Source organism: Myotis yumanensis, unplaced genomic scaffold (genome assembly GCF_028538775.1).
Source record: "Myotis yumanensis isolate MYYU_CA2020_CCGP unplaced genomic scaffold, mMyoYum1.0.hap1 SCAF_3, whole genome shotgun sequence".
Taxonomy (NCBI): Eukaryota; Metazoa; Chordata; class Mammalia; order Chiroptera; family Vespertilionidae; genus Myotis; species Myotis yumanensis.
The window spans coordinates 110,243,843-110,269,918 of NW_027223754.1; the positions used below are offsets into that span (position 1 = coordinate 110,243,843).

Here is a 26,076-nt window from a genome sequence, read left to right on the forward strand (position 1 = left end):
GCATTATCTCCTCCCATCCTACCCCTGAGCAGGACTAGGCTGACCATCCTGGGGGCGAGGCTGGAGGGTGGGAGACTCTGAGGTGGGAGGAATCAGGAGTGAGAAGCTAGGAAGGGTCCCTGGCCTGAGCTTTGAGTCCGTCCACTGTCCACAGCTGCATGCCCCTCATTAACACTTTGCAGCTGAGGCCCTTGTGTTTGACCCACATTTTCCCAGTGTTTCCTGCACTGGAGGGACTGTCCTTGCCACCCCCATGGAGTGGCTCTTTGGGAGATCCTGCCCCCCTGGGCACTTCTATCGTCTGGGATTGGCTGACCTCCCTCCATGTCTTCCCGGCTCCTACACTTCCTGCACCCACGCAAGAAAATGTCACAGACCTGTGGATCTCCCCCATTTCCTCAGACAAAGGCCTGGCCTGTATTTGCAGTCAGTAACCCTGTTTACATTTCCTGGGCAGGAGCCCCTGCAATAAAGAGGCCAGGCCCCCATGCCAGACCCTAGCCCACCATACAGCACTTTCCCTTCTCTGGCCTCCTTCTGCCCCCACCTTCTCTGCCTCTTAGGTTCTAATATTAGCCTTGCCCACCCTTTCACAGGTTCTACTGTGAAGCCCTGCCCCCCAGGCACCTATGGCCAGGTGCCTGGCCTGAGCAGCCTGACTGGATGTCAAACCTGTTATGGGGGCAAGCTCTGCCCTTGGGCCAATGCTACAGAGGCAGGCAGACAGTGCTGGGAGGGTTTTTTCTGTTCTAGAGGATGGCACTGAAGGTACTGGTACCCTCCTGCTGGATACTGAATCCTGGCCCCATTTCCTGAGCCCATGACTGGGAGGTGGAGAACAGTCAGGACCCTCTAGTCTAGCCACTCACTGGTCAACCAGTGAGATAGATGAATCTGTTTTCTCAGGGACACCTAGGGCACCTGTTCTGGGTCACCGTGCTCTTGGGCTCTTGGACTTGGCAGTCAGAACACCATGGCCCAGCAGTTAACATTGCAGTGGCTTCTGTCTACTCCACCCATTGTCCATCCTGGGTGGGACCTCCAGGGGCCCTGGAATTTGCCCAGGCTGAGGGAAAATTCCAGGCCAGACCCGAGAAGCTCATGGTAGGGGTCATGGTAAAGTGCTCCTTGGCCAGACCACATATTTGAGTCGCCTAGTACATACTGATGCTGGGGTCTGGGAAGGGCCAGTCGATGAAATCAAAGTATTTGGGGTAGGAACCAGCCCAGATTTGGTCAACATATTAACCTCTCCAAGTGATTTTCAGGTGTAGCTGAGGGATCATTCCAAGCGTTTTCATCTTCTGAGGGTCAAGTCCTCTTTGAAATCCAGAAACCAAAGGACAAAATCCAATGATCAAGTCCAACCCCTGTCTCTGGCAGAAGGGAAAACTGAGGCTCAGGAAGAGGGTCTACTTTGTGTAAAGACACATAGTCAGTAGACAGGCTGGGTGCTCAGATCCTCACCGCCAGCTCCAACAGTTGCATATGCTCAGTAATAGCCCAGAACCAGCCAGCTCCCATCCTCAGTGACCAAACAGCCCCGTTGGCCAGCCACTTGGGGCAGGGCCCATGTGGGTGGTGGGGGGCAGGAGAGAAGACACAGCGAGGCAGCTCCAGAAACCAGAAGAACATTAGTCCTTGAGACAGCACAGGGAGGTCTCCAAAGGCCTCTGAGGCAAGAGCTGAAGTGGGGGGTCACTGCTCAAGCCCCTGCCCCTAGATTGCAGGGTTTGAGCCTTCCATGGGAGCCTTGCCTTCCTCAGGTACTCCTTCCAGGTGCCACTCCCCATGTCAGGAGAAGCTCCCTCTGACTTCTTCCCTTCAGTGACAGCAACATGGGCTGCAGTAGAGGGTAGGTGCAGAAGGTGTGGCCTCAAGAGGAACACCTCACAGGTGTGCCTCCGGAGCTAGCTGCCCAATTCCCTTGTGCCCAGAGCTTGTACCAGGGGCACAGAAGGGATTGCTCGAACACCCACTCCTCACCCTGGGCTTCCCAAAGGCAGGGGCAATTTGTCTTGGTTCCAGAGGCAGCTGGCCCATGTCCTCAGGGCCACTACTGCCCCAGGGGCTCGGCCATGCCCCAGCCCTGCCCACCTGGCACCTTCAGCACACACATTAAGCTTGGCTCAGAGGTAGGGAGACTCCAGCCCAGGGAGAAGGCTGGGTGTGGGGAGGGCCCTATTTAGATCTAGCCCCCAAAGCCAAAGGTTGCTATGGGGATTGGAGAACAGGGTACCTTCAGGTCTTGACTCAAAGTTACTTTCACAGGGAGGCCTTCCCTAGCCCCATCTTAACAAAGTGCTTTACTTCTTGGCCTTACTTATTGTCTGTATTCCCCACTAACACATAAAACTAGGCAGTTTGTCTTTTTGCTCACTTCTCTAAAGTCAGAATGGTGCCTGGTACATAGCAGGCTCCCAGCACGTGTTACTGAACACTCGCATAACTAGTACAAGCTAAATTTGGAGCCTTGGAGGGAGCAGCAAAGCCCTTGCAGTGGGTGCACTTGGGGACTGTGGGGAGCACAGGGAGGGTGCTGGGTGTGGGTGGGGCAGTGGGAGCTAGGAGTCAGCTTTGCAGTGCCCGGTGCTGCTATCTGGGAGAGATGAAAGCAAAAGGAGGATTCTGAGCAGTAGAAGTAACGAGACACTCATTCCCCTCATTTTCTGTGACTTACATTCATTTTCCTATCTAATAAAAGAGAAACATGGTAATTAGCCGTACATCCGCTACCCTTCCCATTGGCTAATCAGGGCGATATGCAAATTAACTGCCAGCCAAGATGGCGGCCGGCAGCCATGCACTGAAGCGAACAGGGAGGCTTGCTTGCTCCAGTGACGGCGGACTCCAACGTTCCCCGCCTGACTTGCCAGCCTCTCAGCTGCAACTCTAAGCAACTATGTTGCAAATATAGAAGCTAAACAAAACCCCAGAAACCTGCATTAGTCAGCCAGGCTTCAGCCAGTCGGACCGCAACATTGTATCAAATACAGAAGGTAAACAAAGGCCAGAAACCTGCTTTCAGCAGCTGAGGCCTCAGAGCTAAAGCTGGCCCAGAATAAAAAAGAAAAAAAGAAAAAAAGGAGCGGTTGGGAGCTTCAGTCACCCGCCAGCCTGAAAATGGCCCTCAGCCCCTCAACCAGACTGGCCAGGCACCCCAGTGGGGACCCCCACCCTGATCCAGGACACCCTTCAGGGCAAACCAGCCAGCCCCCACCCATGCACCAGGCCTCTATTCTATATAGTAAAAGGGTAACATGCCTTCTGGCACCGGGATCAGCGGAGCCGCGAGGCCTCCCGGCACTGGGATCAGCGTGACAGGGGGCAGCGCCCAAACCCCCTGATCGCCCTGCAGCTCTGTGTGTGACAGGGGGTGGGGCCACAACCTCCCTATCCGCCCTGCTCTGTTCGTGACAGGGGAAGGCACCCCAACCCCCTGATCGGCCCTGTTCTGTGCGTGACAGGGGGGAGCTCCTCAACCCCCTGATTGGCCCTGCTCTGTGTGTGACAGGGTACGGAGCCCCCCCCCGATGGGCCCTGCTCTGTGCATGACATGGGGCAACGCCCCAACCCCCTGATCGGCCCTGCTCTGTGCGTGACAGGGGGTGGCGCCGCAACTTCCCTATCGACCCTGCCTTGAGTGTGACAGGGGGTGGTGCCCCAACCCCCCAATTGGCTGTACCCTGAGTGTGACTAGGGTGGCATCGCAACCTCCCGATCCGCCCTGCTCTGTGCATGACAGGGGGCAGCGCCCCAACTCCCCAATCGGCCCTGCTCTGAGCCCGACCAGGGGCTGCACCTAGGGATTGGGCCTGCCCTCTGCCACCCGGGAGCAGGCCTAAGCCAGCAGGTCATTATCTCCTGAGGGGTCCCAGACTGCGAGAGGGCACAGGATGGGCTGAGGGACCCCTTCTCCCCCCCGAGTGCACAAATTTTTGTGCACCAGGCCTCTAGTAATTTATAAAGGCCACCATGGGATGCACAAAATCCTATTGAAATTGCCAGGTTCCAAAAGCAGCTTTAATATCTGGTTCTGTTCAAAGCTCCTCCAAATGATGGCTTGCACTGCACTTCTCAGTGCCCCTCCTATTAGAAATAGTCCCCAAACTCCTGGCTTGTAGAGGGCCACAGGAACCCCAAACTGGGTTGCTCTGTCCTCCACATCCTTGCCTGGAGACAGATCAGGGTAACAGGCATCCCCTAGTGTTACCAGTTAAACTACAAACGGACATGGAAGCAAAGAGAAAAAAGAAGGCAAGACGAACAATGCGTTTTGGAGTGTTTGGAGGGTCAAATCCTGGTTACCAGGAGCCCATTCGCTGTTGCAGTGTGTGTGCCCCCTCCCTGAAGAATGAGCAAGCAGGGTTCAGTGAGGCCTGTCAGAGGTGTTGTAGATGAGGGGCAGGAGCTAGGGTGAGATTTTCTCTGGCCTGGGGTCCTTTTAATTCATCTTGTGTGGCCCCTGCATCCCTGTCCTAGAGGGAGCTGGGGGCCAGAACCTTAATGGGGATTCTCCTACAGTATGCCTGCTCACCATGCCTGCCAGGCCACTACTGCCACTCCCTTGGCCTCACCAGCCCTTCTGGGCTCTGCAGCCCACGCTTCTTCTGCCTCGTTGGGGCCCGTGTCCCTGACGGCTCATTGGGAGACCAGACCGGTGGCCCATGCCCTTCAGGTACCCTAGGGGGCTGATCTGAGGAGGAGCCTGAAGAGGTGGGCATGAGCAAGCTCCAGGGCTGCCACCTGGACAGGGGCCAAGGGCCATAGGAGGTTTCCAGAGGTCCCCTGGGCCCTGCAGGAACTGGATTGAGCATGAGGCCACTCAGAGTGCCAGGAAGTAGAGCATCTTGTGGCCTTGATCTGTCTGGTCTTCTTCCCTTTCAGGACACTTTTGCCCCCAGGCACTGTTACCCCCAGGCCCTGCCCAGCAGGCACCCATAACAACCTGGCTGTCCAAGGCCACTGTGAGGCTTGTCCTGAGGGGTGAGTGCTGTGAGCCCTTTGGGACCACATGTCCAACTGGGCACACATTTGCTTTTCTGCTATTGCAGGTGATGCTCACTAAGACTCCTTTCCACCTGAGTTTTCTGTGATTTTGAGAAGACACAGAAGAATTTCTACAACTTCCCCCAGCTGTCCTTCTTTATGTCTCTCAACCTCTGTGTTGGATGTCACCGAGTCACACCCAATTTCAAACCTGGATCTCTTTTGCTACCATTTAAGTCTTTTAGCCTCCTCAACACACCCTCCACTAGAGCTTGAGCTGCAGCAGAGCTGTGTCCCCAGCCTGAACTAATCCTGAGGCCAGAGATAAAGGGTGAGCCTAGCACTCATTTCCTCCCCACTCCTCTGAGTCCTCTCCTCTCTACCCATCTCCCTGCAGCTTCTTCTGCCCAGCGAACACCTCCTCTGTGGTGGGAATGAGTGTCCAGCCGACCACTACTTCCCTACCTCCACCTCCTTTGCTTCTCAGTTCCCTTGTCCCAGGGGCACCTACAAGCCACAGAGAGGGTGTGTCCAGCAGTCAGACTTCACCTGCTGCGAGCCAGGTAAGGGGGCAGGGACACACCTCTGCCCCAGCCACATTAGGCCCTACCCTCCCTGGCCAGCAAGGGCAGGACTCTGGCTTGGCTCAGATGGAGGTGCTTTAGCCACAGCCCACAGTGAAAATCAGATTAGCCCACATTTGCTGGTGGGGGAGGTGCCACCATCCCTACACCCCCCTGAAAATCCCTAGAGACCCTGTCTTTTCCTCTCCCCTGCAGGCTCCTACTGTCTACTGCCTGGGTTGGCAGCAGTGTCTGGGCCCTGGAGGTGGCCACAGTGTGTGGACCTGCAGGCTCTCTCCTGCCCACCCCTGGAGCCATATCGCTGGATGACTGCCAGCCCTGCCCAGCTGGCTGGTTCTGCTTCCGGGCCGGCCTGAGCACTCTGGAGGCTGTATGTGAAGGAGGCTGGTTCTGCCCCAGGGCCTCAGTCTCAGGACACAGTCTACATAGGGGAGGGCCCTCCTGTGGGACTACCAGTGGGCTGGACTGGAGGGAAACATACCCCTTGTAACCTGGACTGTCTGTGGGAAGGACAGAAATACCATGTGTTAGCAAGGCAGGTGCCTCTGGGGCTAAGAGTTCAGAAAGGGAGACAGACATGCTTGGGACAAGGTGAGAGGAAGGGAAGAAAAAGAAATATTTGAAAAGCCAGACAAAGATGGATAAACAGGTCTTTGGGGGAGGGAATAAATGTATTCTCAGGCCACACACTGTGAGGGCACAGGAAGGGTCCTCACCCTTCCTGTGACACCTGGCCCAGGGATGAAGGGTGAGCTTTGAGTCAGAACACCAAAGGTCAGACTCCAAGGACAAGGGTGCATTTGAGTTCCCCTGAGCAGAACCAGCACAATTCTGTCTTCTGGGGCCTCATTTCTCAACTATAAATTGAGAACGCAATGACCTAGGAGTGTGATCCACCAGAGACACTGTTGGGTCTAACCCCAGCAGGATCAGGGGTTCCCAAAGGTGTGGACGGAGTCGGCAAAGAAGGAATGACACGGAGACAGCGTTCAGTTGATCAGCAGCCTAGCCAGGTTCTCTAGCCAGGTTCTAGCCAGGATCTCCAGCCAGGTTCTGTGTTTTATTGTCTTGTTACATCTGTATTTATACCAGTTGATTTTAATCCTATCAATTTCTATTCCAAAGGTTAGGGCTTTTCTTATCTCCATTCCAGGGAGTAAAGATTATGTAGCTTAACCATGATTGTTCATAGTTAAAGTGATTAACTACCCACCTGGCACTTAGTTAAGGGGTTTTATTCCCTCCCTAACTTCAGGGAAAAATCCCTACCAGGGGAAAGAACCTTTCTCGGAGAGGTGACCTTGGTTAAAACACATAGCGCCAAGAAGGGGAGCAAACATATTAAGAACAGTATGCCATATACGCCAGGTCCCTTGAAACATATGCTGTGCAGATGTTTCTTCCCTGCAGCGACTGTGTCAAGCAGCAAGGATGGACTGGCTTCTGGCAAGGCACCATGAACCACACAGCCCATCACTCAGGCACACTAACCGGAGGGAGATAGAAGGGGTCATCCGGGCTCTGGCTGAGAGTGTTATGGGTTCAATCAGCGAGATAGACCACCGACTCAGAATTTAAATTTAAGAGCTTTTATTAAGCTGGCCAGCTGAGTACAGCACGTACCTCTTCGCAGAGAGCCTCACAGCTGCAGCAGTGACCAAGGGTACAGCAAAGCTTTTATTTGCAACAACTACAAAGCATTTCAAAAACTACAAAGCTGTTCCTAGTACTGGCAGGGTAAAAAGTTCACAAAAAGTTCACAAGTACAAATGGGAGGAAAACGGGGTCACACCTGGCTGGGTTTAATCATAATACATTGTTTTTCTAAGACAGTAATTTTTCTATGCCATGGTCCCTGCCCCTTAGCACACTCAGTAATCTTTCCATGCCACAGTCCCTCCCCCTAGCACATTCCCTACTGGTCTTATGCCCGAATCAAATCTCTGATTCAGCGCCCTCCTCTACGATATGAACTTGAGGAGGCATTTGGCAATGTAGGGGTCGAATAGTAGCCTGAGGAGGAGCAGAACGACTGGTCCTGCCAAGGAGGAGAGCAGGGTAGTTGTTGAGCTGCCGGGGAAGAGTCCGGCATTGGATGGTGAAGAATTGGCCAGGGTCTCGGCCACTGACATAGAGTCTTACCCCCCACGTCTTTCCCCTCCCCATTGGTCAGTCCACCAGGCGAGAGGCATGAGGAGGACGGGGTTACAATTTCTAGTGTCTCTTTCCTGCGACTTTGATGGCGGTTGGAGTGCTTAGTACCACCTGGTAGGGTCCATCCCATCTAGGTTCTAGGCCAGGGGTGGGCAAACTTTTTGACTAGAGGGCCACAGTGGGTTCTTAAACTGGACCGGAGGGCCGGAACAAAAGCATGGATGGAGTGTTTGTGTGAACTAATATAAATTCAAAGTAAACATCATTACATAAAAGGGTACGGTCTTTTTTTTTTTTTTTTAGTTTTATTCATTTCAAACGGGCCGGATCCGGCCCGCGGGCCGTAGTTTGCCCACGGCTGTTCTAGGCTGCCAGGGTTGTGGTGTTTCACCCAGACGAGATCACCCGGAGAGAAGGCAGGCTGCGTTGGACTGGATCTTAGTACGTCCTCCTCCTGTACGGCTCTCACCACCCGTTGTGCTGACGTGGCACTGCTCTGCAAAGCCTGTAAGGACTTAAGCAAATTTTGGATAGATAGCCGGGAAAGATCTTCCTCACTTAGGTGGGGAAGGAGAGGTGGTGGCCTGCCAAACATATGGGGTGCACCTAGCTCTGAGGAGAGCAAAAGGAAGGAGACTTACCCCGTTTTCGCCAGTCTCTAATTTTAACTTAGTTAATGTTTCCTTTAAGGTCCGATTCATCCTCTCTACCTGTCCAGAACTCTGTGGTCTATAAATACAATGCAATTTCCAGGTAACCCTCAGGGCTTTAACTATGGATTGTGTAACTTTGGCGATGAACGCTGGGCCATTATCGGACCCCATGTATAGTGGCAGGCCAAACCAGGGGACAACTTCAGTGAGGAGTTTTCTAACTACTACCTGTGCTGTCTCTGCCTTGGTTGGGTATGCCTCAGGCCAGCCAGAGAAGGTATCAATGAAAACCAGCAAGTATTTATACCCTCCTTGTCCTCCTGGTATCTCGGTGAAGTCCACTTCCCAGTGTTCTCTAGGGTTCTGACCTTGGAATCGCTACCCCGGCGCGGCCACAAAAGGGGGCCCTTGGTTCACCCGGGCACACACTTGGCACCTTCTAGCCAAGTCTTGGGATATTTTCTGGAGCCCTGGGATGTAAAATTCTCTTCCTAGTAGTTCTGATAGCGTCGTTCCCCCCAGGTGGGTACTCTGGTGGGTCTGGGAAGCGATGGTCTGCCCCAGGGCTTCTGGCACTATAGGCCTCCTGTCTGGCAGAATTAGCCATCCAGCCTCTCCTTCCCAGGCCCTTAGTTTCTCAGCTAGCCTCTGCTCCTCTGGCAGACGAGTAGGCTTCTCTGGGAGCCTTCGTGCTGGCAGGGCTATGAGAACTTCTAGGGGCCCTACTGGTCTTTTAGCCACTTCCTTGGCCCCTATATGGCTGCCAGGAGGTTAAGTATCTCAGGAACTTTTTCCTTTCCTCCTGAGGTCAGGAGACTTCTTTAAGGTGGCTCCCGTGTCCTCCTGTAAGGGTAGTGTGAGGAGATATATCCCTGCAGTCCCTGGGTAGGTCTGGCAGGGCGAGTGCCGGGGCGCTCACCAGGGCTTCTTTCTAATCCTGGCAGATTGTAGATCTCCCCTGGCTCCTCCTCATGTCACTACTGCCGCCCCCGCATACTGGGTACCTTCTTCTACGAAGCTGCTCCCGTCTGTGTAGAGGGTCTCATCCGGATTCTGCAGGGGCTGGTCCACAAGGTCCTCATGGAGGGAAGTGAGGGTAGTCAGTGTCTCCTCGCAGTCATGCAAAGGGGCCTCTGCCTCCTCACCAGGGAGGAGTGTGGCCGGGTTCAGGGCAGCTGTTTTCAGGAAGCTGAAATGTTTACTCTTTTTTCCCTTTCCCCATCAGAGGGCCTGAGTGAGTGCCATGAGTTCCACAAGGAAGTCCACCTTTTGGCCCCCCACTGTCAGGGTTATCCTGGGCTCTCGGGGGCCAGCTGAGCCCTGATAATCCTAATCCACCTCCTCCGCCAATATGGGAGTCGGTTCCCCTGCACGTTCAGGGCACTTCCTTTTCCAGTGTCCTTCCTTTCTGCAAAATGCACACTGATTTTTCCCAAGCCGGGATCGGACTCCTTTTCTCCCACGAGGCTTTTCTTGGCCCTTGTTGTCTCTCCAGCCCCTTGGGCGTTTTTTCTCGTTTATGGCCAGGAGGACCTTTGCCATCCGGGTGTTTAAACCTGCCGTCGGGTCCTCCCGATTGTTAAAAACCTTCTGGGCCACCTCAACCAACTCAGAGATTGATTTCCCCTCAAAGCCCTCTAACTTCTGCAATTTTTTTCCTAATATCTGGGGCCGACTGGGAAACAAATGCAACATTGACAGCCCTCCAATTTTCCGGGGCATCAGGGTCAATGGGGGTATACACCCGATAGGCCTCGTGCAGCCTCTCGAGGAAAGCTGCCGGGCTCTCGTTAGGCCCCTGGACTGTCTCTGTCACCTTAGAGAGGTTTGTGGGTCTCTGAGCAGCAGCTCGCATGCCCCCCAATAGAGTGTGGCGATACCGATCGAGAGCCTCCTTTCCCCTGTCACTATTGGGGTTCCAGTCGGGTTGCCTGGAGGGAAACACAGCCTCTAATCTGTCTTGGTCAGATGTAGGCTGTCCATCCGGACCCAGTACAAATTTCCTCCCTTCCGCCTTGACCCTCTCTCTCTCTCCTGAAATGAAAAGGGTTTGCAGCAGCTGCTGACAGTCATCCCAGGTAGGTTGATGGGTAAAAAACATGGACTCCAAAAGAGAGATTAACCCCTGTGGATTCTGGGAGAAAGAAGGATTCTGGTTCTTCCAATTGTACAGGTCACTGGTAGAAAAGGGGACATAGACCATGAAAGGCTGCTTGTCTGGACCCAGATCCAGAGAGCCTGTCTGCCATAGTGGCAATATAGGAACTGCGGGACTGGTGGATGTTGCAGGGTCCTGCAGATTCTCCCCATCTCTCTCTCTCTGTCTCCATATGCTCGCTGTCCCTTGCCTAGTGCCAGGAGGGGAGAATGGAGCTGGGTCCTGGACTGGTGTTTCCGGAGGAAGGGAAACCAGCTGTGGAGGAGGCAGGGGTTCCGGATCGGGGTCTTTTGTCACCATCGGACTGGCAGGTGGGGGAGCAAATGGGGGAGGCCTGACCCCGGGGTGTGCCTCCTCACTTGGACCTTGGAAAACAGGGGGAGGTTTGCCCTTCTGGGCTGAAGCCAAGAGGACTGTCCGTCTCTGTCCCAATTTCTTTTCCTTATTCTGACAACTCTTTAACCACCTTGGTTTTTTAGTCAAAATATCAACCCACACTTGAATATAGGGAATTTGATCGGGGTGACCCAGCCCGCCGTAGACAACATGGTGAACCTGATAAGCAGTGGTCATATCATAAGTCCCTACGTCCGGCCATCCCACCTGGAAAGCAGGCCACTCCCGTTCACAGAATTTCTGCAAACCAAAAGCATTAACATAATAACCTTTAAATCTACCCCAGAACTTCAATTTAATACAGTAAATTTACAACCTAGGTAAGAGCAACTGAAAGACAGAAATTTTTATTAGCTAAGTGGGCTGATTCCCCTTTTATAGTGAGCAAAAGACTCTGAGAAAAATAATTCTCGCAGCTGCAAGAAACTTTTGCAGACTATCACGGGTCCAGCCCAAACGAGCCAGGCGTATCAACAGAAATGTAGAACAAATCAAAGTAGCTTTCACTTCACAGAGACCAGTTAATGAGCAGCCAAGGCAGACAAACAACCGTACTTACACTCTCTCAGTAGACTAGCCCAGGCTGGAGCTGTATCCAGTCCCCCTTCTCTGTAGTAAATTGGCTAGTCCCACACAAACAGCTGTTTACTCATAATTCCTCAATCGGGTCCTTTTTTTTTCTTTTAACATGCAATTGAGAACAGTGGGTTTACTTTGTCCCGACCCCATGATGATCGGTGGCGAGAGACAGACAAGGGAGGGGGTGACAGATCCTCATGCAGATGCTCACCTGGCCGCGTCCCTTGGGAGCTTAGATTCGCCTTAGCTAAGGTGCACCCGTATAAACCCCAGGCCTGGTCACCTCCACGTGGGGGTGAGTCACCGTTATGCCTTATGATGAATCGCAGAACCACAGGTTGGGGCCCACTTGGACTCCGTAACCAAAGTCATGGAGCTACATAAAGGAGAGGAGAGAGCAGGCCCCCTCCCTCCACACTCACACACTTTCACCAGACATTCACTCAGAGTTTAAACAATCCACCTAATTCCTAACTAATTCCCAATTCCTGAAGGAGCTCTATGGCTTCCCGGGAGGTGATCCAGCTCCCCTTCCACTTGCTCGGAGTGGGCCTGACTGATAGGGGGTCGACGAAGATGACTGACCCTACCCATTTTGACAAAGACAAAGACAACAAAGTCTGGGTTGATAATCTGGAAATCGCTCCCTGTGCACCGCATGAAACAGGGCTCTGCGGTGGTCTCACTGTGAACACAAGTTTGTTGTCCATGAGTCTGAGTCCAGTCATCCTGAAAACACTGGGCATGAGCTCACACTCACACACAAACTCGCACATGCACACTATGTGAGATTCACATACATGCACGCTATACACAGGTACATGCAAATTGCACACACAGAAATGTACACACATATATGTGGTCCCCAAGTAGTCTAGCAGACAAATAAATGTCCACAAATAGGTGTTAATAGTCTTTGTCATGGCTTAGGAGTTGTACATGTATTACCTTTGCATGTATTTGATCCACAGGTGATGGTTCTCCCCAGGACTATGGTATGAAAGATATATGTGCCCCTTTTATTTTATTTTATTTATTTACTAGAGGCCTGTTGCACCAAGAGATTCGTGCAATAGGCCTTCCCTTCCCCTGGCTGCCAGCACCAGTTCTCTTCTGGCACCCGGACCCAGGCCTTCGCTCCGTCTATTATTAGGTAAGATTTTTCAATCCTCACCTGAGGATATGTCCACTGATTTGAGAGAGAGAGAGAGAGAGAGAGAGAGAGAGAGGAACATCAACCAGTTGCCTCCTATATACACCCCAACTGGGGATCAAACCCACAGCCTAGGTATGTGCCCTGACTGGGAATCGAACATGTGACCTTTCAGTATATAAGACAATACTCCAACCAACTGAGCCACACCAGCCAGGGCTATGTGCCCCTTTTAAATGAGTGGCCTTTCTCCTCAGAATACTCAGGACATTCCAACTTCAAAGAGCCTGGCCGTCCTGGCTAGGTGGCTCAGTTGGTTGGAGCATCATCCCATACACCAAAAGGTTTCGGGTTCGATTCCCAGCCAAGACACATTCCTAAGTTGTTGGTTTGATTTCTGGTCAGGGCGAGTGCAGGAGGCAACCAATCAATGTTTCTCTCTCTCTCTACCTTCCTCTCTCTCTAAAAAATTAAGAAACATATCTTTGGGTGAGGATTTAAAAAAAGAGTCTGGACTGTTGCCCCCTCCACCCCCCGTGGTTACTTATGTGTTGTACTGGACATATGGCCCCTCTTTGGGAAGCACTGTTCCCCTGGGTTCCCAGGCCCCTTCTTGCTAAGGTGCTGAGGTTCTGACTCTCACTCTCAACCCCCTCTCACTAAATTCGCACCTTTCAGCCTCTTAATCCTGGTCATATTTTTTCCCCAAAGTAGATCCAGCTACTTCCTTTAAACCTTTTCCCTGTCGAGGGATTTCTTCCCTTACTTTTCATTGAAGATATACACACTGGTGTACACCTGGCACTTACCAACACACCCCATGTGCACCAGGAAACGCTCAGGCTCCCAGGAGGATGAAAGCTGTGGGTGGGATGGGGAGTGGGAATTGGAGGAGGAGGCACATCCTGTCCAACCAGGCAAGGCAGCAGGGTGACTCCCAAGTGAGATGCACCCAACAGGCTTCCAACTCAGCCTGAGAGCTGGCAGTATAGGTGCCTCATTGAGCCGATTGGCTACATAAATAACCCCTCTTCCAAAATAGCTTCACTGCTGTCTGAAAATCCCCCACCAGGGAGTTACTCTTTTGTAAAAAGATGATGATCCTAGGGAGACAGACTGAGTCACCACCATTTTATCACTCCATCATCTCTGAGAAAGCAGCACGAAAAACTCACACCATCCAGGGCAGCAGGGACAGAAACACTTCGTGGATCAGCCTGTCCAGGCAGGTCCAGGCACTGATGTGACCCCAGCCCTTGGCTGTCCATCTTCACTAGTTGCTCCCCTCCTACAGGAATGTGGTCCCCTCTGCCATGTCCTCCAGGAACCTTCACTCCTCAGGACACCGTGGGCCTCCACGAAGAGAGTGACTGCTCTGTGTGTACCCCTGGCCACTACTGCAGGTCAGTAACAGCCGTCACTCAGTTCTGGCTGCTGCAGTCAGACTGCGCCCTCTAGGGGAGAAGCCCAATAGCCCTTGGCCTGTGGGTGAGGGGCTGGCTGTATTACCACAGCCCCACTAGCCATACAGGCCTGAGCAGGGAGAGAGAAGCCTGACAATGAAGTAAAGAGAGCCAGGACAGTTAGCACAGACCTAGATTTTAACAAACCGGGGGAGGATTAGTATGAAATGAAAATATTTGTTCAGTCTCAGCCTAAACACACAGGGTAAGTTCTTAAAGGCAAAATTCTTTGTGCTTCTAGGTGATGCCAGTGTTCTGCACATACACTCAGGGGAAAAGATTCTTTCTTCCACCTCTGTTTTGGAATTTTCTACAATATGCATAGCTTTTGTAATGGGTTGGGCTGGACAGACAATACACAGTACCTTTAAATAGTACCATCAGAGAGCAGGCCTTGAGGCACCCAAATTCCACCTGAATGCCCCACACCCACTCAGTGTGTGTTTTGTGCCTGTCTTCCACATCTGGCAGAGAGGACATTCTTGAAGGAACAGAAGTCACTGGGAGCATGCTGTACTTGAGATTCAGGGATTCACAGCCTCCAGGACTGAGTGGGGACCCTCCAGCTTCCATCCTTTCTCAAGACTGTAGAGACAGGCCCAGGGCCCAAGTCCCCAGAGTAGCCAGACAAAGGAAAGCACGTTGGGGACTCTAGTTCAGGGAAAGCTCCCAACACTTGCTGAAGGCACATGAGACTACAATTTCCTAAGACTGGGAATAGGGTCGTCAACAGAAGAGTTGCTTCACTTTTCCTGCAGAGGTGAACCTGCTTCAAAGCAGAATCTTTTCTACTTAAAACGTGATAGCAGAGGGTTCCTCAGATTCTCATAGAGATTCATCTCCCAATCTTAGGAAGTTCACCCTTAGGTATAGCCTGCTTTCTCCTGCTGCAGAGCTGGAGATCAGATCGATGGCCCTCAGAGCCCAGGCTCAGCAGGCCCGAGACATTCCCTGAGGCAGTGAAGGAAGCAGGTGGAAAGCTGGTTCCCTCTCCCCTCATTCCCACAGTGAGGACAGCAGGGCTCATGAGCTCTTCTGGAGGGGTGTGTCCTGCTGTTGGAAGCCTCAAGTACCGCTCTTTATCCACTGAGCTCCACAAACTCAGGGGAAAGAAGTCTAGGAGTCTACCTTTTGCTAAAGGGCACATAGGCACATGGGCCTCATGCCTCTTTTACCACTAGGTAAAGTGTCTTATCTTGTTTTCTTGTGTACATGGGTATATTGCTGCATTCTCCTGGGGCCCAGGTCCAAGGTACTTTACACTGTGGGTTATAGTGAGATCACCTGGGGCCCAGGCCCAGATCAGCCCTCCATCCTGTTCTTCTCATTCTTGTCTGCTCTCCTTGGCTGTTAGAGGCGAACAGGTATGGGTGAAATGTCCTCCTGGCTATTTCTGCCCACCTGGGACTGATGGACTGCCAACACTAGGTCCCATGGACTCCCAGACCCTGTGTCCCCAGGGACAGCTGTGTGCCAAGCCATGCCTGCCAGGAAACAGCTGATTTCTTGCCCTTGGGGTGTGAAAGAGGCAGAGTGCAAGGCTGTTCAACTGCCACCAAGGCAAAACAGACTCTAAAAATAGCTGACTCACACTGCTGTACATCTAATATGTATATGAATATGCACGCGTGTGTGATTATATACATGGCATGAATGTAATATGAATATGCATCTACTGCAATAAGATAGTTACTGATTTGACAAACACAAAAGCAGGTGGAGCCAAGACTGGCATCCAGACCTTTCAACTTCTGGACCAGTAGAGTCCCCAGGCCCCCTGAATACATGTTCCTCACAATGGGGCAGCCTCCCTGCCTTCCACAGGGCCCAACATGACCCCATGTGCTTCAGGTTTTTACTGCCCAGAGGGCGGTGAAGAGCCCACCCTGTGCCCACCTCACACTGTGGCAGCTGCCCTTAGGGCCAAGCAGCAAAAGGACTGTGAACCTTGCCCCCATGGGCACTGGTGCAAAGCTAGTGAGACACCCGTACTGCAGTCTGAAGGGTACTGGTCCTGACAAAGGCATTGGGGGAGGCCCTTTGAGCAGGAGGAGGAGGATGGAAAGAGAGCACAATCCTTGCTCTCCAGGAGATCCAGCCATCCACCCCTGCCCTGCTGGCCACTACTGCCCTGGAAGGAGGGAGACCCACACAAGAGCCCGCCAGGCCTGCCCAGAGCACACCTACCTGGCAGAAGAAGGAGGCTAGAGTTGAGCAGAGTGCCACCCCTCTCCCGCTGGGTACCACTGCCCATTCCCAGGTGAGATGCTGCCTCCAGGCCAAATGCTGAGGGCTTTGGAGAGGAGAGGCCTATGCAGCATCCCTTATTTGCCTGATGCTTTCCCCCTAGGCCTCTCTTCCTTTGAAGGCCACCTGTGTCCTCCAGGCCACTGGTGTCCAGGTGGTCAGGGTGCCTTTCTTTGTTCACTGGGTACCTTTTGGACAGAGCCAGGGGCAGCATCACGGGAAGACTGTGAGTTATGTCCCCCTGGTTATTACTGCCCAGAGACTGAGCTGAGAGGCCATACAAACGTGTTTGCAATCACATGCAGAGCTGGATCTGAGTGCCCTGCAGGTGAGTCTGCCAGCCCTTCTCCTCCAGGAGTGCCCTTATCCTGTCCCCATGCCCTCACCCCTGAGACTTAGCACCAAGCACATCACATAGGCTCTCAAGGCTCACCTAGTCTTTGGTTGGGTCTGTGCCACCTTGATCTCCCCAAGGACAAGGTGCCTTGCTCTGCCCCATCTCCCTCAGGTACTGTGGCTGAGGTCATATGTAGGGCTGGCTCCTACTGTAGGTCCCAGACTGGGGTCCCCCCCCCACTCTGCTCTGGAGGCTATGCCTGCCCTGTTGGTTCCTCCACCTACACTGGCCCAGGGCAGCTGTAAGTGCCCTCCCCTATCTGGGTGAGTCAGAGAACCCCCTCATCTCAGCCTCCAGGCTCTCCAGACAGGAGTCAACCACTCAGTGTCCCAAAGAAACCAGTATGGGGTGCACCTTGCTTTGGCTTCCCAGCTCCTGCTTCTGTCCAGGGAGGAGGACAAGGAAGCAAATTGCACTGAAAGGTCCTTCAGCAGTCTCCAGGGCAATCCTGTGTTGGGCAGCCAGATTTAGCAAATAAAAATATAGGAAATCCAGTTACATTTGAATTTCAACAAGTACATGTTTGATATACATGTGGCCATGCAAGATTTGGGAGTACTTATACTCTGTTTATTCATTGTTAATTACTTGTTGATTATCTGAAATTCCACTATGACTGGGTATTGTGGACTTCATCTGGTGACTCCAAGCCTATGTTCAGCATTCCTGACTGTGTCCCCCATCCCTAGACAATTAGATCCAGGCTAAATATCCCTTTGCCCAGGTGAGGTGGGCAGTGAGCACAGGCCTGGACTCTATTTTATGGCCTGGCCACCTGAGTATGTCTCAGCCTCCTCCAGGAAGGCATCCTGACCTGCTTAGGCCCCATCAGATGCAAGGCAATCCAGGGCCCCCATCTGGGATAATATTAGAAATTTGCACCCCCCCACCCCACCAGCTTAAGGACAAAGCCTAGGAATATCAGAGGACCCTCCTAGTGCAATGAGACACACACAGACCTCATCAGCATTAAAGGGATCTGGGGGGCTGTGACTCTGTGCAGCTGTGTGTTTCCCTACTATGGCTGAGGTCATATGCAGGGCTGGCTCCTACTGTGGGTCCCAGACTGGGCAGTACCCATCCACATGTGTGCCCTGGCGGCTCTGAGGCCCCGAACCGAAGTGACCTCAGAGTCTACGAGGACACTTGCTGCCGACTCTGTGATGCAGGCACCTACCACAGCCAGACCCTGAATGCCCTGTCCTGCCAGTCCTGCCCCTCTGGATTCAGCTGCCAACAGGGTGAGTTTGGGGGCCTGGGCCTCAAGGCAGGAATGGCCAGAGCCTAGTGAGGAGGGTAGATGCAGCAGGCAGAGAGGGACCTACCTGCAGAGCCCCAGGAGCATGCCAAGGAGCATGCCAAGTGGGTCAGCCACCTGATAGAAAAAGACTCAAGAATGTGGGGAGAACAGCAGAGAAGGAGGGTACAGAGCAGGTAGGTGCCACATCTGTCTGGATGTGAGAGTTAAAAACCTGTGAATTACAGGCTATGTACCTACCATGCAAGTTACTATTTGGAGCCAGTAGCCCAGGTCTTCTTGAAAATAAGACAACTGCTACCTAGTGGTCAGCAGTGCTGGCTATGCCGCCCATGTCTGCTGAGATGGAAGTGTGCTCTGAGGAGCAGGCTGGGGTAGGGTGGGGTACAGAGCCGCTGCTGTTCTCCCTACAATCCAGACTCTCCCCTGTATTTGCTTTGCTGTTCCCCCACCCCTTACCCCCTTCTCCCAACATGCTTATTCTTACTCTCACAGATGCTCTCCACTGCCACCAGAGTCCATGGCTCAGAATTTCACTCCACTTCCCTGCAGGGACAGAGCAGTACTACAGCCAGCCATGCCCCGTGGGGGCACTATTGTCCTTCAGGGACTCACAGCCCCAGGCCTTGCCCTGCAGGAACCTTCAGAAACAGCAGCTGGGCTGGAGAGCGGAGAATGCCTGCCATGCCCTGCTGGCACCTTCAGTGCCCAGCCTGGCCAGACTGGTTGCTTTCCCTGTGGGAACTCTGCTTTCTCTCCCCCTAGTGAATGTCACCCATTCCCGCCTCCCCCAAATAGGTAACTGCCCTTGTGTCCAGATACAGGGTCCCAATACACCATCTCTCCTGGGCCCTGCAGCTTTGAGAGTCAGCGGTGTAGGGCTTTGGAGAAAGACCTCATTGTTGAAAGTAGTTGTTTACAAGTGAGAGAATGGACTTTTCTGAGACTCCACTGTCCCAGTGTGTGTATGTGTGTGTGTGTGTGTGTGTGTGTGTGTGTGTGTGTGTCCTTTATTGAAAGATCACTCATGTCTATCATCAATTGAGCATCCTATATACACATGGGTCTGTTTGGGAATCTCTGTTCTGTTGCACTGGTCTTTTCTGTCCTTCTATAAACATCATCGTGTCCTAAACACTTTAGCTTCAAAATAAATTTTAATATAGTAGTCTATGTCTTCCAACTTTGTTCTTTTTTTCAAGATTGTCTTGGCTATTTGTAGCCCTTAAATTTCTATATAATTAGATCCACAAAAACACTTGCTGGAATTTCTATAGGATTGCATAGAAACAACAGATCCTTTGGGAGAGAAATGACATCTTTATCATATTGACTCCTCTAATTCTTGAACGTGGCTTAACTTTCCTCTTACTTAGGTCTTTTTATTTTTTTAAGTAATGATTTTTGTTTTATTATATTTTCTAGGTAGAGCCCTTGTATATATCTCATTGGCTTTGTTATTAGATGTATTTTAATATTATTTAAAAAGCTATGAAGGATTTAAAATTTCATTTTATAATACTTTGTTTGCCTAAAATGTCTTTTTAAAGCTTTATTCTTGAAGCATATTTTAACTAAGCAGAAAATTGTAGCTTGACAGTTACTTTCTTTTTTTTTTTTAATTTAAAAAAAAATTAAATCTTTATTGTTCAGATTATTACATAGGTTCCTCTTTTTTCCCACCATAATTCTCCTCCACCCAGTTCCCACCCCACCCTCCAGCCTCACTCCCCACCCACTGTCCTCATCCATAGGTGCACGATTATTGTCCAATCTCTTCCCGCACCCCCCACACCCCTTTCCCCCCGAAGAATAGTCAGTCCATTCCCTTTCTATGTCCCTGATTCTATTATATTCACCAGTTCATACTGTTCATCAGATTATTTATTCACTTGATTTTTAGATTCACTTGTTGATAGATGTGTATTTGTTGTTCATAATTTGTATCTTTACCTTTTTCTTCTTCTTCCTCTTCTTAAAGGATACCTTTCAGCATTTCACATAATACTGGTTTAGTGGTGATGAACTCCTTTAGCTTTTTCTTACCTGTGAAGCTCTTTATCTGACCTTCACTTCTGAATGATGGCTTCACTGGGTAAAGTAATCTAGGTTGTAGGTTCTTGCTATTCATCACTTTGAATATTTCTTGCCACTCCCTTCTGGCCTGCAAAGTTTCTGTTGAGAAATCAGCTCCCTTGTAGGTAACTGATTTTCTTTCTCTTGCTGCTTTTAAGAGTCTTTCTTTGTCTTTTGCTCTTGGCATTTTAATTATGATGTGTCTTGGTGTGGTCCTCTTTGGATTCCTTTTGTTTGGGGTTCTCTGTGCTTCCTGGACTTGTAAGTCTATTTCTTTCACCAGGTAGGGGAAGTTTTCTGTCATTATTTCTTCAAATAGGTTTTCAATATCTTGCCCTCTCTTCTTCTGGCACCCCTATAATTTGAATGTTGGTACGCTTGAAGCTGTCCCAGAGACTCCTTACACTATCTTCGTATTTTTGGATTCTTTTTTCATTTTGCTTTTCCAGTTAGGTGTTTTTTGCTTCTTCGTATTTCAAATCTTTGACTTGATTCTTGCGATCCTCTGGTCTGCTGTTGGGAGTCTGTATGATATTCTTTATTTCAGTCAGTGTATGCTTAATTTCTAGTTGGTTCTTTATCACAACATCGAGGGTCTCACTAGATTTCTTGAAGATCTCACTACATTTATCGGCAGTCTCACCAGTCTTTTTGAGGGCCTTATTAAATTTATCGGCGGCTTCTAGACAGTTCTTTAAAGACGTTAAAAGTGTGGTTTTGAACTCTATATCCAGCAGTTTGCTTTCCTCCATTTCTGTCCTTTGTGTCCTGTTTTATTTGTCTCGGCATTTTTTATGCTTCGCTGTGTCGATAGAGTGCCTTTCTGTGCTAAGTGTCCCAATTACCTGAGGTAGACACTTTTGGTGCACCCCCTTGTGGGCTTTGTGCACAGTCTTGTTGTAGTTAAGCCTTGATTGTTGTAGTTATCACTGGGAGGAATTGACCTCCAGGCCAATTGGCTGTGAGAATCAGCTGTGTCTATGGTGGGAGAACTTCTGTGCTGGAGACACCACTCTGGGGCAAGACTTGCTTCAATGAGGCTTTGGTGCTCACTGAGTCTGCCCCCTGAGTGTGTCCTTTATGGTTCCACGGAGCTGCAAACTGGATGGTCCCACTCTCACCTCTGGATTTCCTGGCTCCTAGATCTCTAGGGAGGTGCTAATCTAGCCTTTGCCTGGGGCTATCTAGCAAAAGCCTCCCTGCAGGGCTTGGGCGGGGTGGGTCCCACGGGATCAACAGGGTGGGCCTAACAGTTATGGCTGCTCTCAGTCCAGCCCTCAGAGGCTTTGCTTCTCAGTTTCCCAGTAATCTCTGCAAGCCCCTTGGAGAGAAAGCTGCCCTCATGTTCCGACCGATGCCACACAGTCCCGCTTCTCCCGCATGAGTCTGGGTCCCTAGAGACTTGCCCGGAACTGGAGCCCAGAGCCTGAGACTCCCTCCGGATTGAAAACAACAACCGTGCCCTCAGCCGCCAGCCCGCTCCACATGCACCTCTGCACTTTAGTATTTTACTTCTGCACTGCGCCTCCTCTGAGTCTCGGCATGCTTTTCTCTTTCCTTCTAGTTGTAGAATTTCCACTCAGCCAGCCTTCCTGTGGTTCTGGGTGATGTCCATTCCGTCTTTTAGTTGTATTTTTGAAGTGGTTATGGGAGGCAGCAATTTCCGGTGTTTACCTATGCCACCATCTTGGTTTCCTCTCACCCTATTTGATTTTCTTTAGCACTTTTGAATCTGTGGTTTGATGTTTCATCAATTTTGTGAGATTCTCAGCCATTATATTTTAGAATATTTGTTGTACCCTATTCTCTTTCTCCTTTTCTTTTTGGGTCTCCAATTACATACATGTTATATATACTAGAGGCCTGGTAGGTGGATTTGTGCACTGGTGGGGTCCCTCAGCCTGGCCTGCGGGGATCGGGCTGAAACCAGCCCAGTCCTGATAAGGGCTGATTGGGGCCAGCTGGCCAGGGAGGGACCAAGGGAGGTTGGCTGGCTGTGGAGGGATTGCGGGAGGGCTCCAGGGTGTGTTCAGCCTATCTCACCCAGTCCCGATGAGCCGGACCCCAGCATCAAGCTAACCTACCAATCGGAGCATCTGCCTGCTGGTGGTCAGTGTTCGTCATAGTGACTGGTCGAAGGTTGAACAAATGGTCGGACACTTAGCACATTAGGCTTTTATTATATAGGATATTACCATGCACATGTGTCTTGCACTATTTTCTGCATTTTTCATCTTTTAGTTTTTCTTTCTGAGATTCAATATGGATATTTTTTCAATTCCATTACATTAATTTTCTCTTCAGTTCCATAAAATCTATTAAATGTATCTATTGATATTTTATTTTTCGCTATTGAACCTTTTAGTTTTAGAATTTCTATTAGTCTTTTATAGTTCCCTGTTCTCTGTTGAAATTCCCCATGTTGTCATTTGATTTATCCAACAAACTAATGACAGTTTAAAGTGCATATCATATCTTATAACTCCAACATTTGGATCTCATGAGAGCCTGCATCTATTATTTGGTTTTCCTCTTGATTTCATAATACTTGTGGGAATGCTTTGTATGCCTAGTTATTTTTGTTATTGAATGCCAGACATTATGAATGAAAATTTTAGAGGACATTTGAAATTCTGGATGCCATTACCTTCCTCCATAGAGGAATTACTTTCTGAAAGGCAATTACAGTGAGAACAAACCAGCTCATTTCAATTAGGGGTTCAGAAAATCAGATTTTGACAGAGTTGGTTTACTTGCAGTCAGTACTTACTAGGGGGTAGCCCTTCAGTGGTCTGACTGAAAGCCTGTGCAGTTTCCCAGAGACCCTCCTTGGTGGGCCCAATTTTTGCCCTCATGGCCTTATGGAACATCCTGAAGTCCCATATGTAGGACTAATCCCTCTGGATTTCCTTTCTGTCCAGAATCTTTTTTCCAAGTTCTCAATTAAGTTCTTTACTCCTTCAAATAGTTGTTATATATATATATATATATATATATATATATATATATATGTATCTTTTTTTTTTTTTCTTCTCTGGTTGTAACTCATCAGAAAATTGGCCTGAAATAAGTGAGTCTGCCATTGCCAAAGGTAGAAAAAAAGTCTTGTAAGAATATACACTTTTGTAAACAGCCTTTTCCACTTTGGGGATGAGGTGGATAATTTTTTTAGTTAATTTATTTTAAAGGTAATCTCACAAACGCTAACCTCCAATTATTGTTGTTAGTGCTACAAAGGCACTTTGGAATATACTGATAGGTATAATAGAAAGAAAGCAAAAATATATAACAAATTGGCAGAAGTGTCAAGTGCCACCAGGAAGGAAATCTGTATGGTTCAAAATAGAAAGAAATTGCTTCTGCATGTCAGGATCAGGAAAATTTATGGAAAATGTTATATTTAAGCAGGAATGAGGATGAGTAAAATCTTGTTGGGTTGAGATAGTGGGAGGAAGATAGTTTTTAAATGATGCTTTTTATATAGATCTTTGGTTAATTCCATAGTCATCAATGCCAGACCAATAGTTCAGACTTTTGTTCAAAGTATTCTTTAGCAACAGAATACTTTTTCAAAAGAGGTCTCATTTAAGGAATTAATATAAAACATGTAAAAGCAAAGTGGTTCAGATTGAACCAAGAGTGAGGTCTCATAACAACTTCCACTTAGTCACTCCTATACCCAGGAAGTGCCCAATACACCTCTGTGGTACTACAGAGCTCCAAAAACCAAGTTTGAAGTCCAGTGCTCTGGACAACAAGGAGACATGGAAGACTCCTACATTGTGGTCATACCTAGGGTTTTGGCAGGGAGCTGGTCCAGATAAGCCAAAGAACATTCTAGAATACAGAACATTAGAGAGGGCTTGACCATCTAGAACCTGGCCGGTGGGAGAATATTCTCTGTCACTTTAGTATTAAGTAAGTCCTTTCCTTCTGTACAGTGGAAATAATTACCTCTCTTACTAATGGTCCCTGAATTCTTTTGGGAAGTGAATATGACCATGTTAGGAAAAAAAGTCAACTTTCAATAAATTCATTCAAATAATTCTGCTGCAGTTCCACTGGTCACTATCCACTGGGTATGAGCGGTTACCTGTACCAAACTGACAAGGGCTAAACTTCACATGAATGTTTTTTTTTTTCCATGGACAGACACAAATGCCATCATGTCCAGAATTGCAATGGGCCCTACTCCACTAGGAGGTCCCAATCACACCTCTCTCCCAGCTCCCTCTCCCAGAAAAACATCTACCTGCACTCTTGTCTCCCAAATAAAACTTGAACTTCCCCTCCCACTACTTTCTTCTCTGCTGAGGATCTCTGTTTTCCCAGCTCCTCCCCTCCAGTCCAGTCCATCCTTCAAGCTTCTGGAGAGGCCTCAGTCTCTGTAGAGCTCTCTCCTCTTGTCCCCTGGAGACAGGCCTTTGCCCATCCTCCAGGACTGGCCCCACATGACTTTGTTTAATCGTGAACAGGAACCACACCTTTCACAAGACATCAACTTTTTCACCTACCTCAATAGTTCTTAGCTCAGGCTACACCTTAAAGCCCTCAAGGGACTTTTTAAAAGTAGATGCCTTGTCTCACCTCAGAGATTTTTACTTAATTGGTCTAAAGGGGACCTGGACACTAATGCTTTTTAAAAGCTTCCCAGGCAGCGCACTCAGAGGTCCTGGATCTGTCTCTTGCTTCAACAGTGTTTGGACGGAACAGACCCAGGGATGCCCCTTCTTCCAAACTCTAGCCACTCTCCTGCGTCTCATCCACTCACCACCTTCAGGACCACCTCTGATAACAGCCAACACACTGAGTTTTTTTCTACCTTAACTCCTTATTGCCGAAACCATGAGCTCCCAAATTCGTCAGAATTACTCCACCGAGGTGGAGGCTGCGGTCAATCGCCTGGCCAACCTGCATCTGCGGGCCTCCTACACCTACCTCTCTCTGGGCTACTATTTCGACCCTGACGATGTGGCTCTGGAGGATGTGGGCCACTTCTTCCGTGAGTTGGCGGAGAAGAAGCGGGAGGGCGCTGAGTATCTCTTAAAGTTGCAAAATAAGCATGGCAGCTGCATTCTCTTCCAGGACGTGCAGAAGCCTTCCCAGGATGAGTGGGGCAAAGCTCAGGACACCATGGAAGCCGCCCTGGCCTTGGAGAAGAACCTGAACCAGGCCCTTTTGGATCTGCATGCTCTGGCTTCTACCCGTGCAGACCCTCATCTCTGTGACTTCCTGGAGAACCACTTCCTGGATGAAGAGGTGAAACTCATCAAGAAGATGGGCGACCATCTGACTAACATCCGCAGGCTGGCCGCCCCCTAGGCTGGGCTGGGCGAGTATCCTTTCGAAAGGCTTGCCCTTGAGTACGACTAGGAGCCTTTGGAGCCCAGAGGCCTTTTCGAGCCCCCCCGCCACTTCATCCCCCCCTGCGCCACCCCCCCCCCCCCCCCCCCGCCCCCGCGTCTCTGGCTTTTACCTGAGCCTCTTCCCGAAACTACTAGCCATTCCTTTAACCACCCTGGAGCCCTCTCCCATGCATTGGACCAAATGAGACAATAAAGCTTTTTGCAGCAATAAAATAAAATAAAATAAAAGCTTCCCAGATGAATCTAATGCAAAGTCAAAGTTGAGAATCACTGATTTAGAAGATCTTATTCAATTCCCTCAAAGATCCTAAGGCCAGTGGTTTGGTAAAGGTGTCTGCATCACAAACTCCTTGTGGACAGGGATGGAGAGTTGACTTCTGTCTCTGGCTCACTGTCAGGGACCTGTGACAGGTGACCGGACCAATCTGTGTCCAGGTTCCTCCCACTGCACATGTAGTGGCCTAAACAGGGTCTTCCAGAAGTCAGATGGGTCCTACGACAGAGAGGGGCCTGGAGAATGACGAGAGCAATAGCAACGAGGACTGTCAGCCCCAGATACCCATCACCCTGCAACTGCAGGAAGAAAGACCTGAGGGGAGTGAG

At 50.2% G+C, this 26,076-nt stretch overlaps 1 protein-coding gene across 1 annotated transcript in view; it reads left to right on the plus strand.

Annotated features, from left to right (window-relative positions):
• The window catches only part of LOC139005186 (ferritin light chain-like), a 34,441-nt gene extending 8,761 nt beyond the window's left edge, over positions 1-25,680 (plus strand). Inside the window, exon 3 of the mRNA XM_070407526.1 lies at positions 25,193-25,680. Within this exon, the coding sequence (XP_070263627.1) occupies positions 25,193-25,429 (237 nt within the window). The 3' untranslated portion in view covers positions 25,430-25,680. The remainder of the gene's footprint in view (positions 1-25,192) is intronic.
• The last annotated feature ends 396 nt before the right edge of the window (positions 25,681-26,076 follow it).